The sequence below is a fragment of the Oncorhynchus clarkii genome, chromosome 20 (genome assembly GCF_045791955.1).
Source record: "Oncorhynchus clarkii lewisi isolate Uvic-CL-2024 chromosome 20, UVic_Ocla_1.0, whole genome shotgun sequence".
Classification (NCBI taxonomy): domain Eukaryota; kingdom Metazoa; phylum Chordata; class Actinopteri; order Salmoniformes; family Salmonidae; genus Oncorhynchus; species Oncorhynchus clarkii.
Genome location: NC_092166.1, coordinates 34,755,614 through 34,772,171, shown reverse-complemented (window position 1 = coordinate 34,772,171; position 16,558 = coordinate 34,755,614). Strand labels below are relative to the sequence as shown.

The following is a 16,558-nucleotide window of genomic DNA, read 5'->3' as shown; positions in this document are numbered from 1 at the left end:
AAGACATGCCCATGATCCAAAGCATACCACCTCATCTGTGAAACATGGTGGAGGGGGTGTTAATGGCTTGGGCCTGTATGGCTGCCAGTGGAACAGGCTCACTTGTCTTCATCGATGATGTGACTGCAGATAGAAGTAGAACAATGAATTTTGAAGTCTACAGAAATATTTTACCTGCTCAGATAAAACAAATGCCTCCAAACTCATTGGATGGCACATCATCATGCAACAAGACAATGACCCTAAACATACTGCTAGAGCAACGAAGGCGGTTTTGATGGCCAAAAAGTGGAAAATCCTTGACTGGCCGAGTCAATCACCGGATCTGAATCCAATTGAACATACATTTTACATGCTGAAGAGGAGACTGAAGGCAATAAGTTCCCAAAACAAGCAGGAACTGAAGATGGCTGCAGTACAAGCCTGGCAGAGCATCACCAGGGAAGATACCCAGCGTCTGGTGATGTCGATGCATCTCAGATTTCAAGCAGTAATTGCATGCAAAGGATATGCAACCGAATATTAACAATGATTACTTTATTCTACATTATGCTAAACTGTCCAATGTTTTTTGATGCCCGAAAATAGGGGGGACTATGTACAAAAGCTTCTATAATTTCTAAACGGTTCATCTGATATGTATGAAAATACCCTCAAATTAAAGCTGACAGTCTGCACTTCACCCTCATTGTCATTGTATCCTTTCAAACTCAAAGTTCTAGAATACAGAACCAAAATAACAAAAAAATGGTCACTGTCCAATGAATTATGGTGCTCACTGTATACATTTGGGATGAGTAATGAAAGATATGTAAACATTATTAAAGTGGCATTATTAAAGTGACTGTGGCCAATGATTTCAAATCTGTATGTAGGCAGCAGCCTCTCTGTGTTAGTGACGGATGTTTAACTGCCTGTTGGCCTCGAGATAAAAGCAATTTTTTGTCTCTCTGTCCCAGCTTTGATGCACCTGTGAAACCTCACCTTCTGGATAGTAGCGGGGCGAACAGGCTGTGGCTCAGGTGGTTGTTGTTCTTGATGATCTTTTGGCCTTCCTGTGACAACAGGTGCTGATGGTGTCCTGGAGAGCAGGTAGTTTGCCCCCAGTGATCCGTTGTGCACACCGCACCACCCTCTGGAGAGCCCGGTAGGATGCTCTTAATTGTACATCTGTAAAAGTTTGTGAGGGTTTCAGGTAACAAGCCAAATTTCTTCAGCCTCCTGAGGTTTCCTGAAGTCCACGATCATCTCCTTTGTTTTGTTGACTTTGATTGAGCGGTTGTTTTCCTGACACCACACTCCGAGTGCCCTCACCTCCTCCCTACAGGCGATCTCGTCATTGATGGTGATCAAGCCTACTACTGTTGTGTTGTCTGCAAACTTCATGATTGAGTTGGAGGCATGCATGGCCACGCAGTCATGGGTGAACAGGGAGTACAGGAGGGGGCTGAGCACGCACCCTTGTGGGGCCCCAGTGTTGAGGATCAGCGAAGTGGAGATGTTGTTTCCTACCTTCAACACCTGGGGGCGGCCCATCAGGAAATCCAGGAGCCAATTGCACAGGGCCGGCAGCCTTGCGGTGGTTAATGTCTTACTCACGTCAGCCTCGAAGAAGGAGAGCCCGCAGTCCTTGGTAGCGGGCCGTGTCGGTGGTACTGTATTATCCTCAAAGCGGGAAAATATATTTAGGTTGTCTTGAAGCAAGACGTCGGTGTCCGTGACGTGGCTGGGTTTCTTTTTGTAGTCCGTGATTTCCTGTAGACTCTGCCATATAAGCAAAGAGAAATGACTGTCCATCGTTACTTTAAGACATGAAGGTCAGTCAATCCGCAAAATGTCAAGACACATCTCAACATCAACTGTTCTGAAGAGACAGCGTGAATCAGGCCTTCATTGTCGAATTGCTGAAAAGAAACCACTACTAAAGAACACCAAGAAGAAGAAGAGACTTGCTTGGGCCAAGAAACACGATCAACTTGTTTGGTTACTACATGATTCCTACATGAAATATGTGTTATGTCATAGTTATGTCTTCACTATTATTCTACAATGTAGAAAATAGTAAAGAAAAACCCTTGAATGAGTTGGTGTATCCAAAGTTTTGACTGGTACTGTAAATGAACAGCATGCAGTGAAATAGAATTGTTAAATTATTGTATATGCTATGTCTAAATCTGGCTTCTCTACGGCCTCTGCATGACGAATCAACGCTCTGGGTAGGGACATACTGTACCGCCCATCTCAGTATGGAGCGTAGTTCACAATGTATGTAGACCTAGCATCTATCTCATCATGGTAACTTTTTTTATTTTGACAGGTCTACATTTGCTGCACAATTATAATTAACGTGCTTTGTTTAACTGTTTGACCAAACGTTTAGTTTGTTTTGTACTTATATTCGTGGTGTGGTTTTCATATAAGCCACTTTTGGGCTTCAAAACTCTTCCGTTTTCAACAGTTTTTTAAAATGTATTTGTACTTTCACTTACTTTCTTTGGTGCGAGTAAACAAAACCTAAAAAAAAGCAATGTCATGGTTTATCATGGTCTTGAACGATGTGCGTAATTCAAGTCCATATAACACAGTATAATACAGTACAAACTCCAAAAGATTAGCTTCTGAAACTAGTTTCATTTATTTACCTAAGAGAGCATTTAGCTAGCTATATCTATGGGCTTTTATGGTTTTTGGTCATGCATAAGGTGCAGTAGCCTGTATGTATTAGATAATGGCACAATCATTTAGGCTTTTTGGGCTTGGGCATTTTAAATGTTGTTTATGTAGGGTTCATAACATGTATTTAATATATGGCCCATCAGGCTCAGGTAGCATCAGGTTTGAATTTTCATGTTGATCAAAGCTATAATCAAATCCAGACATACTGTATTTATATGCTTTATAATGCTTTTGAATGACACTTCCGGGTTTGACATGAAATACTGGGTTACCTGGTAGAAAAGGGATTTATTCTCGGGATTGAACATTTGGAAAACATCAGGAAAATATTCAACCCTAAAACACACACACCACACACCTCCTCACTCTGATTTGCTACAGTGCTGGGTGTCCAAGGTGACCAATCCAACTAGTTCCACTAAGGGACACACTTTCAAAAAAAGAGCTCCACCTCAGGCTTCGATCTCAGTCAATCCAAACAGAACCCAAAGAAAGCCTGAATCTCTAGATGCCTGGCAGTAGCTCGCTCAGCAGTACCTCCCTCTCCCCCAGCAGCACATCTCTCTTCAGACTGGTTCCCTTGTTCACCACCTTCATCTTCATGGCCAGGCTCTTGACCTGGGCGGCCGGCACCGCGTCAAAGAAGAAGTCCTCGTTGAACATGGGGTTCCTGCTGTTATTGATGATGGTGCTCCTCTGCTTCTGCTGCTTGCCTGGGTTCAGGTAAAGAGACACGCAGCAGTTGATGCTCTTCACGTCCGTCTGTTTCTCGTACAGGTCCTCGGCGGCGAGCACTCGGACCCTCAGCCGGGCCGCCTCGGCATCATAGTGAGTGCTGAGCCTCAGCGTGCCACCTTTGTTGAGGTTGACCGAGTGCTCACGCTGGAGGAGGTCTGAACTCGCCCCCCCGGAGCCGGTCCCCTTGCGTCCCCGGAGGTTAGGGGAGGGAGGGCAACGCAGGCGGCGGCGCTGCAGACTGGGGCTGGTGTCGGGCGAGCTGCACTCGTTTGTGGACAAGGATCTGCGGCGTGCCAGGGTATGCTTGGCACGAGATACCTGAGAGGGAGAAAAAATCTGTGAAGGGAAGGGATGATTATATAATATTTCATATAGGGCCATATACACGAAATTCTGAGCTAAATGTATTTTAAAAACATGTACTTAAAGTGATCATCCTTAGATGTTAACATCCTTACTGTTTACCTTGGCCTGCGTCTCCTGTGTGATGGATCGGAGGAGGGAGGCGGAGCGGGTGAGGAGGGGGGAGGTAATGGGGGAGGACTCGGCCGAAGAGCACGTGTCGCTCTCACCCCCACTGAAGTAGCGGTAGGGGTTGGGGACAGAGGGCGTCAGGTGGTTCTCCCCCCGGTTGTGTCTCTGGGAGCCCGGGGAGGTATGGGGGCTGCTGGGGTCTCTGTGGAAGATGGACTCCTTGCGGTGGCTGTGGGGGCTCTCCACCAGTGTGGAGAACCCATACGAGGTCTGGACCTTGGGGACGTAAGGCAAGGACATGTCTGTCTGGGACTGTGGCTCTGCGTTGGTGTCTCCCCCCTCCCCTACCTCGCTCCCTGGATCGTCTGTGCTCTTAATCTGGATGATGTGGCGGTTAGAGGCCCTCAAAAGGTTGCGGGTGTCCTCGGCAAGACGAGAGAGCAGGCGCGGGCTGCGGGGGTTCAGGTTGCAGCTGCCCTGGGTCTGGCTGCAGATTGCGTGCTCGGAGGTGTAGGGGCGCAAGGTGGAGTGGGGCTGGGGCTCCGGCGTGAGGGACTCTGTCTCTGGGGGGCAGCAGATGAGTTTGTGGGGGATGAAGAAGTCAGGGATCTTACCGGGGGTGATGATGTTGGTGTGAATGGAGACAGGGTCTGTCTGGTTCTGCTGCTTGTCCCCCGATGACGCAGAGTGACAGCCATGAGAACCACGGAACTTCTCCAGGAGCCACATGCTTCCCCCCAGAGCCTGAAGTTAGCTAGCTGCAGACACAGAAGGACAAAACGTGATGACGTCATACAGTCACAGGTAGGTAGGAAACGACATCCCCTTGTGTCAACATGTAATTCAAACTCTGCATACAGAAAGATAAGAGTGGGAGAGTTCATAAAGGCAAATGTAGAAAAGTGGGTGGTTCTCAATAGTATGAACCTAGCAAACAGGGTAAGTCGAAAACAACATTAGGCAACGTTCTCATTAGGTCCATTTAAGGGTTTCGGCGAGACCTTATCCCACTGACGTTCTGAGAACATTCTAGGAGCCGTAAAACATGCATTAACCTCGGGACCATTAGACGATGTTCAGTACAGGTCACGGTTTGGTCTCAGTATAACGTTATATTGTCACGACTCCAACCGAAGGTGGCTCCCCTTCCCGTTCGGGTGGCGCTCGCCGGTCTACTAGCTGCCACTGATTCTTTCCTCTCCCTCCTTATGTGTTTATTGAGTACACCTGTTTTGAGTTGGGTATAATTAGTGAGGCTTTATTTGTCAGCCGGCCCGCCTGGTTCTTTGTGCGGGATTAATTATTGTGACCTTCTGTTTTGTGTAACTTTTGTGCACGTCTGTGAGTTACGTGTTTTCCCATTTCGTGGGTTTTGCTGGACAGTTTAAGTCCCCGTGTTTGGGGCGTTTGTTTTGTTATACGCGCTGTGTTTTCGTGGGGTTGGCTTATGTTCCCCGTTTTGTGCATTAACCTCTAGCACTTAGCCATCCCGGATCCGGGATCGTGAATACAGCCTCAAGCTCATTACCATAACGCAACGTTAACTATTCATGAAAATCGCAAATGAAATGAAATAAATATGCTAGCTCTCAAGCTTAGCCTTTTGTTAACAACACTGTCATCTCAGATTTTCAAAATATGCTTCTCAACCATAGGAAAACAATCATTTGTGTAACAGTAGCTAGCTAGCATTTAGCGTTAGCATTAGTGTTAGCATTCAGCAGGCAACATTTTCACAAAAACCAGAAAAGCATTCAAATAAAATAATTTACCTTTGAAGAACTTCAGATTTTCAATGAGGAGACTCTGTTAGATAGCAAATGTTCAGTTTTTCCTGAAAGATTATTTGTTTAGGAGAAATCGCTCCGAAAATCCAGTCATCAAAACACCTAACTTTTTTCCAAATTAACTCCATAATATCGACTGAAACATGGCAAACGTTGTTTAGAACCAATCCTCAAGGTGTTTTTCACATATCTCTTCGATGATATATCGTTCGTGGAAGTGTGCTTTCTGTCCTGAATCCCAGGAGAAAATGCCCGCAACTGAAGATTACGCACCAATTTAGACAAAGGACACCGGGCGGACCCCTGGAAAATGTAGTCTCTTATGGCCAATCTTCCAATGATATGCCTACAAATACGTCACAATGCTGCAGACATCTTGAAGAAACGACAGAAAGTGCAGGCTCGTTCCTGGTGCATTCACAGCCATATAAGGAGGCATTGGAAAACAGAGCTTCAGAAATTCTGCTCATTTCCTGTTTGAAGTTTCATCTTGGTTTCGCCTGTAGCATGAGTTCTGTGGCACTCACAGATAATATCTTTGCAGTTTTGGAAACGTTAGACTGTTTTCTTTCCAAAGCTGTCAATTATATGCATAGTCGAGCATCTTTTCGTGACAAAATATTGCGCTTAAAACGGGCACGTTTTTTTATCCAATAATGAAATAGCGCCCCCATAGACTCAACTGGTTTTAAAGTAGCACTACCCTGAACTCTCTGCTTCCTGCGCCTGACTTCTCACCCACTACACTCAGAACGTTACATATATAGTAATAAGGCATTTTGATGTCCATTAGGTAACATTACAAATAGGTTCCTATTTGGTTCTGTTAGGACGTTACCCCTGGGACATTCAATGCCCACAATGGGACGTTTCATGCTAGTCAAGGGGATGTCACGTAAACGTTCCCTGGGGGACCTTTTTGTAGCTCCCTGTAAAAGTTACCAGGACTTCACTGAGGACCATGTCAAAACTTTTTTAGGACATTCTCAGTACTTTCATTTTACTAGTCATTGGGAGGTCTTATGATGGTCCCCTGGGAACATTCTCTGGGGAACATTGTTTTTAAGCTAAGTGGGATGCTTTTCAGCTGAAATAGTGTAAAAAATGTAATCAATAACCACGTTTCCATAAAACCATTTCATGCGGGTGAATTACCTGACGCATGAAAAAAAGTCAAGACCGGGCTCATGGAAACATGAAATGTCGGTACAATTTTATAAACGCAAACAGACAATTTGTTCGTTCGACATGGTGGGATCTTTCTGTGTCTATAAAATTAATTATGAGAGAAATGGCGGTGGAAACTCCTTTATGCGCAAATATTTATATAATAATCATCATATCGAAGTTAACTTGAAGTCAAGTGATGATATGTTGTGTGGTCTTCCTACTACGACTCTAGAAAGCATGCACTTTATTAGGCTACAGATAAGTTAGGAACTTCACAGGGTGGTGAATATGCAAGGTGACGAGCTTGAAGCTCCTTTCCAATAAATATCCAGGATCTTATTCTAGTGATCGACGCTTGGCTGCCGTTTGACAATTACAAATAATTCCGCTCTTGTCCGTAATAATCTCATAATATAGGTAGCCTACCCGCACTGTATCTGCGAGCTGTTGGCAAATCATGCAGTCTAATTAAAATGTTTCGGGCTAATAGGTCCAGGTGGACTAATGAGAACATGATAAGACTTTATTGATTTTATCCGGTCCTAAATAACAATAAGTAATAAAATAAAATAAAGAATTAAGCATTTAGGTTTATTTGCTATAAATAGTGTAGGTCTCTGAAATACCTTAACATTAAACAAATCATGTTTTAAAATAAGTACATTTAGAGTGTTTAGTTTAGAATGTTTTCCCCCTTCAGGCACTGACTTTCATTAACGAGAAGTTTCCAGTAAGTGTGCGTAAGTGCGCATAACCTATCCGAGAGCGGCGTAATGGCCTGTATTGTGCGCATCTGTTTAATGATTCTTTGTTTGGTGGAAGCAATCATTTGCATATCTAGTGAAATGTAACCATTAAGTTTGTAGCCTATTTCACATTATGCGCCGTTGAACAACTTTTACGCACTAAACATAATACCTCGATTTAGGCGGGACGGTCCCTGACAGCAGAACAAATTGTAAAATAGACACAGACAGCAGAACAACTTGTAAAATAGACACAGACCGACTCACAGTGTCACTGATCGAAAAGCGGCGATGAGCCGACCGGTAGGCTGCAAGACAAACGAAGGACCTGTTGGATCACAGGAACTCACCGTTGGGCTGAAGTGTTTCCCTACCACTCCTCCCGATAGAAATAGAAAATTGTTCAACTTCGCTCACATGCGTCTGTCCCTGTCCCCTTAATACTTTCCGTGATTCGCTTCACATGGGTTGCCTAACTAACCTACCTTCCGTCAGACAGAGTAACTGTGGGGGAAACAAACAATAATTGGGACTCTGATGAGTCCACGTCTGGTTTACATATGGACCCTGCCCGCTGCCGCGCTCTCCATGGTGACGACAAGCCAATGGGAGGATCCCAGGCTGTCCACGCACCCTCCTCAAAATAGGATCTAACGCCTAATTACGTGTTTTGATTTTAACCGAAGGGCAAATCGTTGTTTCCTTCCTATATGTCTATAGAAACGTTCTCATTGTATTTGCAAACATTATCATTAACGGGTTTATCCACTAAATCAAAGGGGCCTGCCATCAGTGAATCAGATCAGAGATCCTCCTGGAGGAGCAACATTGACGGGCATTTATTCACACCATACTTTGCTGCATTCGCTTCTGAGGAAGTCGTGTTCCATTTGGCTCCCAGAGCAGATAGACCATAGAAATAGAATTACTGCAAAACCTGGAGTTGATGACACCTCTTTGCCAGCAGGGCTCGTGGTGGTCTATGGCTGTGATAACTTGATGGATCAGTCCCTTGGTGGAGTTAGAGTGACATTCTGGCTCCTCTGTTACAGTAGATTACTCTGTATTGCTGGGCTATTGGGGGAAGGAGATGAGATGGTATATGGGCAGAGTTGCACCGTGGAGAGCTGTAAGACTTTCCCTGGGCTCTGAGGAGACAGACTGTAGCTCAGCTTCCATTGCTGCATCAATAAGTAAATGGGCAATGATGGGGCTGTTATAGAGAGAACGTACCTGGCGGTGTAGACCCTTTGAGCTGTGGGGAAATAAGTCCAATCTATTGTTTGCGATGGCATGTGGAGGATCAGTGGGAGAGTGTTGATATACAACGCATTCGGAAAGTTTTCAGACCCTTTGACTTTTTCCACCCTTTGCTACGTTACAGACTTATTCTAAAATTGCTCCCCCCCCCCCCCCCCCACCATTAATCTACACACAATGCCCCATGATGACAAAGCAAAAACATCATGCTAGAAATGTTTGCAAAAAAAAAAAAAAAAGTCAATTAAAAACCATATTTATTCAAGCAATTCAGCCATATCAGCTATGGATTGTAAAAAGGAAGCACTAAATAAGGCTGAATGCACTGTTTCGCTGACAGACAAGGCTCTGCTGAGAGCCAGGTGTAGTATTGATTCACTCCATGGTGCTGAAAGGAAAGCTCAGCTGTCGGGGACAGCTTTATGTAGGCCCTAACAGTTTGTGGGCATAGTTTGTCACCGTTATAGTGCAATTAATGTATTGTTTAGTGTTATGTTTTGTCGTGGCTTTGCGGGCATGCGTCAAAAAAAATGCAAATGTGTATGCACGGTTTCTAAATGAGGTCTCTGAAGAGTACAGAGAAAGATGACAGCGATAATGATTCTGCTTCCACTGTTTCACATCTCAAGAAAATATACACAAGTATACTTTAACAAAAAGGCATATTTAACTTAAATGTCCACACAATTTACTTAAATATACTTTCCAAAAAGTATATGCAAAAAACATTTGCATATTACACAGCATCCTTTTCTGCAGGTACATTTTTGAAATATGTTTACCCTCATATTGACCTTACTTAAAATGTTCATGTTCCAACTGAATAACATTGTACTTTTAATGACATATCACACATTACACATTTATTGAAATGTTAAATTATTACTTTAATGTAAACAACTAGTGTGGAACGTGAGTGGTGAACTTGAGGATCACGTGCGACAATCCCTCCCAGTAATTGGGGAACGTGTTTGTTGTCGAAGTGAGGAAAATGCTGTAAATGAAGAAGACTGTATTGTTTTCTTATGAGATGTTGATTATAATAAATACCCCTTTGATATCATACAAGCAAGCCAAAAACCTGTGAGTACAAATATGCACTTCACATCATAAAACTCATGTCATATACAGTGTCAGTGTTTAGGATCACTATGTTTGATGTACAGTTAGCAGATGACATGGCGTCATACCCTGGGTTTTTCTGAACAGAATGAGCATATTGTGAAGAAAAATATTATCACAGCGGCACACGCAACTGAATGCACTTATGACTCCTTTCTGTGCGCACCAAAATGATGTGTTTCCCGGAATTGCTTTGTGAATGCCTAACACTGTGATATCATATTTTATAACTTAGCCATGTTGGCAATAGAACAAGGTTTCAAATGATGCCCACCTCACCCAGATTGCGATTTATAAATGGACCATTTTTGGATTGAGTAAACAACAGTAATTGTGTGATTGCAGGGATGCAGGGTTGTGTTCCAAACAAAATAACCACAAGTGTGCTTGCTCTAGTTCCTCAACAACAGCTAGGAGAGCAAACTCCCTGTAGCTCAGGACCTGAAGTGAGGATATGCATATACATTTGAAAGGAAACACTTGTTTGTGGAAATGTTAAATTATTATTGGAGAATGTTACACATTTAGTCTGGTAAAAGATAATACAAATAAAAAAACATGTTTTTGTGTATTTTGTACCATCATCTTCGAAATGCAAGAGAAAGGCCATCAAGTATTATTCCATCCCAGGCGCAATTTAGATTTTGGCCACTAGATGGCAGCAGTGCGTGTGCAACGTTTTAGACTGATCCATTGAATCATTGCATTTCTGTTCAAACATTTTGTATCAAGACTGGCCAAATGTGTCTAATTGGTTTATTAATAGCTACTGTAAATTGGACAGTGCAGTTAGATTAACAAGAATGTAAGCTTTCTGCCAATATCAGATATGTCTATGTCCTGGGAAATGTTCTTGTTACTTATGCTCATGCTAATCACATTAGCCTACATTAGCTCAACTGTCCCGCGGGGGACCCACCGATACTGTAGGGGTGCTCTTTTACAAGCATTCAGTTTAGGATTGTCCAGGATCAATTCCCCTACTTGGGATTTTAAAGGAAATAATCAAATTTGTTTAAGGAAAAAGTTGCTCTAAGAAAATATTTACACTTTTTGGAAGTCTCTCTCTTTCTCTTATTGGAAAGGTTAACATCATTAAAATGAATGTGTGGCCCAAATGTTTATATTTACTTCAATGTTTACCTATTTTTATTCCATAATCTTTTTTCAATTCACTGAACCAAGCATTCATGTATTTTATTTGGCATAGCAAGGTACCGTGGATTTGTAGAAAATAATTTACAGAAGCCTAAGGCATTGGGTGGTTTAACTCTACCAACATTTCAGACATTCTATTGGGCTGCAAATTTCAGAGCCCTTTTGTACTGGCTATAGACTGATACTATTGGCCCAAGACCACTCTGGATCCAGATCGAGTCTGAATCACGTAAACCTGTTGCACTTTCCTCTGTGTTGTGCTCGTCTCCCCCACTGTCCCGAGGCAAAAGGTGTGTCAACCCAATTGTAAAGCATTCTCTTCAAATTTGGAATCAGTTCCGTTTAGCCTTAGAGGCTTTCCCTATCAGGTCCAATCAGAACATTTGATTTCCTCCATCTTTAAATGATGGGGCTTTTGGCATCTGGCACTCACTAGGCCTCTCTTCACTGGCCCAATTATTCTTTGACGATACATTTGCCTCTTTTGCTCAGCTACAGGAAAAGCACTTTTTGGAGTACTGCCCATAGGCAGCCCTCTGTCAAGAGTTCAGTTGGACACTGTTGCTTAACTCTTTTAGCTAGACGGCTAATACTACAGAACTGGAAGATGGCGGTTCCCCAATATTATAACTATTGGGTGGGAGATGTGTTGTGTTCTCAGAAATTAGATTTTTTCTTAAAATCCAATACCCGAGTGGTGCAGTGGTCTAAGGTACTGCATCTCAGTGCAAGTGGTGTCACTACAGTCCCTGGTTCAAATCCAGGCTATATCACATCTGGCTGTGATTGAGAGTTCCATAGGGCAGCACACAATTGGCCCAGCATAATCTGGATTTGGCCAGGGTAGGCTGTCAATGTAAATACAAATTTGTTCTTAATTAAAGGACTTGCCTAGTTAAATAAAGGTTAAATATAACAAAATGTAAATACTCTAAACTTTGGACTTGGACTCCATTCCAGTTTTACTTTATAAAATCCACTCTCTGATGGCATTGTTATTAAAACCAAAATAAATCTGTATTTAACACCCCTGTGATTTGCTGGTTGGAGGAGCATTTATTTTGTGTGTTTTTTGCGGGGAGGTCATTGAGATTGGTGCCCATTGATTCTTATTGAATTTGACTTGTGGATGCCTTATTCCTCTTTCCCTGTCAGAGACTAAAAAATAACTTGTTTTGCTCTGTTTGGAAACAATGCAATTGTAAAAAAGAAAGAAAAAAATGAAAACAAGCATTGTAAACTTTAATTTTGGTCTGGTGGATGGTCAGTCTGTGGCCATGACTGACTGAATGTGTGAGTGGTTGCATTTCTACACTCCTATCCCTCGGCTGTTTACAGGAACAATGGCGAGGTGACCACTCAGTTCCAGTATTGCTCTTTAACCTCTGTACCCTTCTTCCCACTGTATTTAACTTGTCTAAATTATGGTCTCTTTATACTTATTCTTTATTTTTAAAACACATTCTAGTAAAGCATATCATATTATTCATATTGTGTTGTCTTATTATGTGTGTAAAACTGAAGTTTGAAACTGAGTTTTCAAAGAAATAACCTTTTCCGCCTGGCACATTTTCTGGCTGGCACCTGCATTGCCTTCATTGTTGTTTTCCGCACAAATAATAACTTTGAACATGTGTGTGTTCCTATCAAAGTAAGTGCCTTATTTTCTGTATATTGTGTTGTCGTTTCTACTGTAGCATACCGCATGCACTGTATGGAGCATAATGTATTTACTGTTTTATTCACGTTTTCAAGTACTGGTAACAATTCATACATTCCAATTCTTACATAGATTGTAATGGACACATATGATGTGTGTAAAATACTTTTTTGAAGGTTTTTCAAGGTTGATAAGCTAATGCTAAGCTATTTGCCATTATGTTTGTTGACATCATACAATGCATTCTGGTTATCACGTAAGTGTCTAGCAGACCAAAGATCTTATAAGAAAATGAGGTGAAGGGATAGTTCACTCGACTCACTTATTGTGCTTTTCAAGACAACTGGTCAAAGATCATTGATGTCAAATCATGATGTCAGTGATCTTCAGTTCAGAGAATTCGGGCTCTAGAAAGAACCCAGAGTTCCCGAGTTGGAATGAACCCACTGAAGTCTGAGATCTCCGAGTTTCCAGTTCCCAGTTGTTTTGAAAATGGCATCAGATTGTAACTATGGTACCTTTTTAGCAAACTAGTTCCCAATAAAGAATTTTGCTATAGACTGTCTAGGAGTGGTCTGAGTGGGGAGGGGAAGACTGAAAATTAGCTGTTTTTGGCAGAGAGGTTTGGAACTCTCTTTGTTATTGGTCTATTAACCAATCTACATGATGATATCACCATGGAAACCAAAAACTCCCGCTCATGCAAATCTGCTGATTAGAAGGTCCTGTGTGGATTGCATTTTCAACCAGCAACTATCAGGAAATAACACTGATCAAATGTTTTCACACTTTTACAGTGGTAGTTTCATCAGCTGTTGTACAATATGATATAAAACATAGGAGAAACCATATTTTTTATTGTACTGGGCCTTTGAGAAACAACGTTCTTCTGTGGGAATTTCAGTAATTCAGCATAACGATTGCTACAGATTTCCTCATGGTTCTATTTGAAGTCATGTTCTCAAATTTTTCCAAGAATGTTAAGAAACAATGTTCTTCTGTGGGAATTTCAGTACTTCAGCATAATGTTTCCTACATGTTTCCCCATGGTTCTATTTAAATTCATGTTCTCAAATTGTTCAGAGAACAATAACAAAACTTCCCATGAAAACCACAACAAAACTTTTGGGAACCCAGTTGGTGTCGCAACTGACTGTTGAGAGTTAGAAAAGCATAATACACAAGGTGCAATTTGGAAAATGGGTCGTGCATCAGCAGTTTTCCACTTGTTATGTCAGTCTCTGACAGTCACTCACATAGCCCACGTCAGCAGTGCTCTGCCAATACACAGAGGGGTCCCCCCGATATTCAGAGGAGGGCTCCTGATGCAACCAGGGGGGCTTTCAGTTGTGAAACCAACAGTGGTCTTACCAAGTATGAGAATGGTCACATAAACAGTAGGGCATTGCTGTTCTTTTTTGCAGGTCACTAATAATGGCTTTGTGTTTCACTAGAGGTAAGTCAAAATAAAATCTTATTTGTTACATGTTTTGTAAACAAAAGGCGTAGACTAATAGTGAAATGTTTTGTTACAGGCCCTTCTCTACAATACAGAGATAAAAAAGTGAAATAAAAATAATAACACAAGGAATGAATACACAATGAGTTAAAATAACTATATACAGAGGGCACCAACACTAAGTTGATGTGCAGGGGTATGTGGTAATTTAGGTAGATACTGTATGTACATATACACAAAATGACCAAAAGTATTTGGACACCTGCTTGCCGAACATCTAATTCCGAAATCAGGGGCATTAATATGGAGTTGTTCTCCCCTTTGCTGTTATAACAGCCTCCACTCGTCTGGAAAGGCTTTCCACTAGATGTTGGAACATTACTGTAGGGGACTTGCTTCCATTCAGCCACAAGAGCATTAGTGAGTTTGGGAAATGACATTGGGCGACTAGGCCTGGCTCGTAGTCAGAGTTCTAATTATATCCCAAAGGTGTTTGATGGGGTTGAGGTCAGGGCTTTGTGCTGGCCAGTTCTTCCACACCGATCTCAACAAATAATTGGACCTCGCTTTGTGCACGGGGGCATTGTCATGCTGAAACAGGAAAGGGCCTACCCCAAACTGTTGCCACAAAGTCTCCTAGACGTTTCCACTTTACAATAACAGCATTTATAGTTGAGCTCTAGCAGGGCAGAAATTTGACGAACTGACTTGTTGGAAAGGTGGAATCCAATGACTGTACCATGTTGAAAGTCACTTAGCTCTTCGGTACTGGCCATTTTACTGCCAATGTTTGTCTATGGAGATTGCATAGATGTATGCTTGATTTTATACACGTCAGCAACGGGTGTGACTGAAATAGTCGAATCCACTCATTTCAAGGGGTGTCCACATATTTTTGGTCATGTAGTCTAGGTAGGGATAAAGTGACCAGGCAACAGGATAGATAAACAGTAGCAGCAAAAGAGCTGAACCAAAAAGGGTCAACGCAGAGTTTTAACGATATAGCAGTCGTATGGCTGCTATATAGGGGGTAGAATCTTTTCAGGGTCCCTTTTGTTCCAGACTTGGTGCATCGATACCGTTTGCTGTGCAGTAGCAAAGATTCTATAACTTTTGTAGCTGGAGTCTTTGTCAATTTTTAGGGCCTTCCTCTGACACTGCCTGGTATAGAGGTCCTGGATGGCAGGGAGCTCGGCTCCAGTTATGTACTCGGCCGTACGCACTACCCTCTGAAGCGCCTTGCGATCGGATGCCGAGCAGTTGCCATACCAGGCAGTGATGCAGCCAGTCAGGATGCTCTCGATGGTGCAGCTGTAGAACCTTTTGACGATCTGAGGGCCCGTGCCAAATCTTTTCAGCCTCCTGCCTTCCTCATGGCTGTGTTGGTGTGTGTAGGCCATGATAATTCTTTAGTGATGTGGACACCGAGGAACTTGAAGATTTCGACACGCTCCACTACAGCCCCGTCGATGTGGATGGGGGCATGCTCAGCCCTCCGTTTCCTGTAATCCACAATCAGCTCCTGTGTCTTGCTGACGTTGACGTCACTGACCTCTTCACTATAGGCTGTCTCATCATCGTCGTTCACAGTCATGTGCACTGTCTGTGTCTACGTTATGTCATTGTAACAGACTGTATTTTGTGTATTTCTCCCCCTCAGTTGCTAAAGAAACAGCTAATAGGGAGCCGAATACAGGAAGGAAAGAACATTTGAGAATGTTCTGAATATTTGAATCATACTATACAAATAAAAAAAATAAAAAAATGTTTTGGTTGAAGTTAGAGCATTGCTCAGGCCTCTCATGACTAATGTACAACAGCAATCCATGCAGGTTAACCCTATCCCTGTACTGCACGCACGTGCGCACACAGAAACACACACCGTTTAGCTGGGTTTAGAACACAGGGTAATGTAATGGTTACAGAGCTAAACTGCTGCATGCCCTCCAAAGGCACACGGTCTGTTTTAATTGGAGGAAAAGCCGAGAGGGAACAAGTCTGTTTCTATTTATAATGAGTTCTATGACTAGAACTCCAATGCTCTGCTGTTCCCATTCCGCCCACCACCCCCTACCTCTTTATCCTTCCCTACCTACCTCTCAACCTCCTTATTTCCCTCCCTCTTACCCAACAGTCTGCACAACCACTCAAAGTATACTGTAACTTCATGTCTCCCCTTTTTTAATCTGTCCCTTTCTCACTCCTTCCATATCTCTGCCCCTCTCTCTCTGACTCATGTCCTCCCCTCTGTTTCACGCCACCTTCTCTCTGTACCTCTCCCCCCTTGTCTGTGTGTCTCCCTCTTCAT

General features: G+C 42.7%; 1 protein-coding gene across 1 annotated transcript; it reads right to left on the bottom strand.

Moving 5' to 3' along the window:
* Positions 1-3,180: 3,180 nt before the first annotated feature.
* LOC139377409 (C2 calcium-dependent domain-containing protein 4C-like) lies at positions 3,181-4,617 on the bottom strand. Its single transcript, XM_071120437.1, has 2 exons — positions 3,880-4,617; positions 3,181-3,732 (listed from the first exon to the last, which is right to left on the bottom strand). The coding sequence occupies exons 1-2, from the start codon at positions 4,615-4,617 to the stop codon at positions 3,181-3,183; spliced, it is 1,290 nt and encodes a 429-aa protein (XP_070976538.1).
* Positions 4,618-16,558: the final 11,941 nt, after the last annotated feature.

Coding starts and splice junctions, on each gene's coding strand:
- LOC139377409 (XM_071120437.1), bottom strand. CDS start 4,617: ATGTGGCTCCTGGAGAAGTTCCGTGGTTCTCATGGCTGTCACTCTGCG. Junction 3,733..3,879: donor CACAGGAGACGCAGGCCAAG/GTAAACAGTAAG, acceptor TCTCCCTCTCAG/GTATCTCGTGCCAAGCATAC.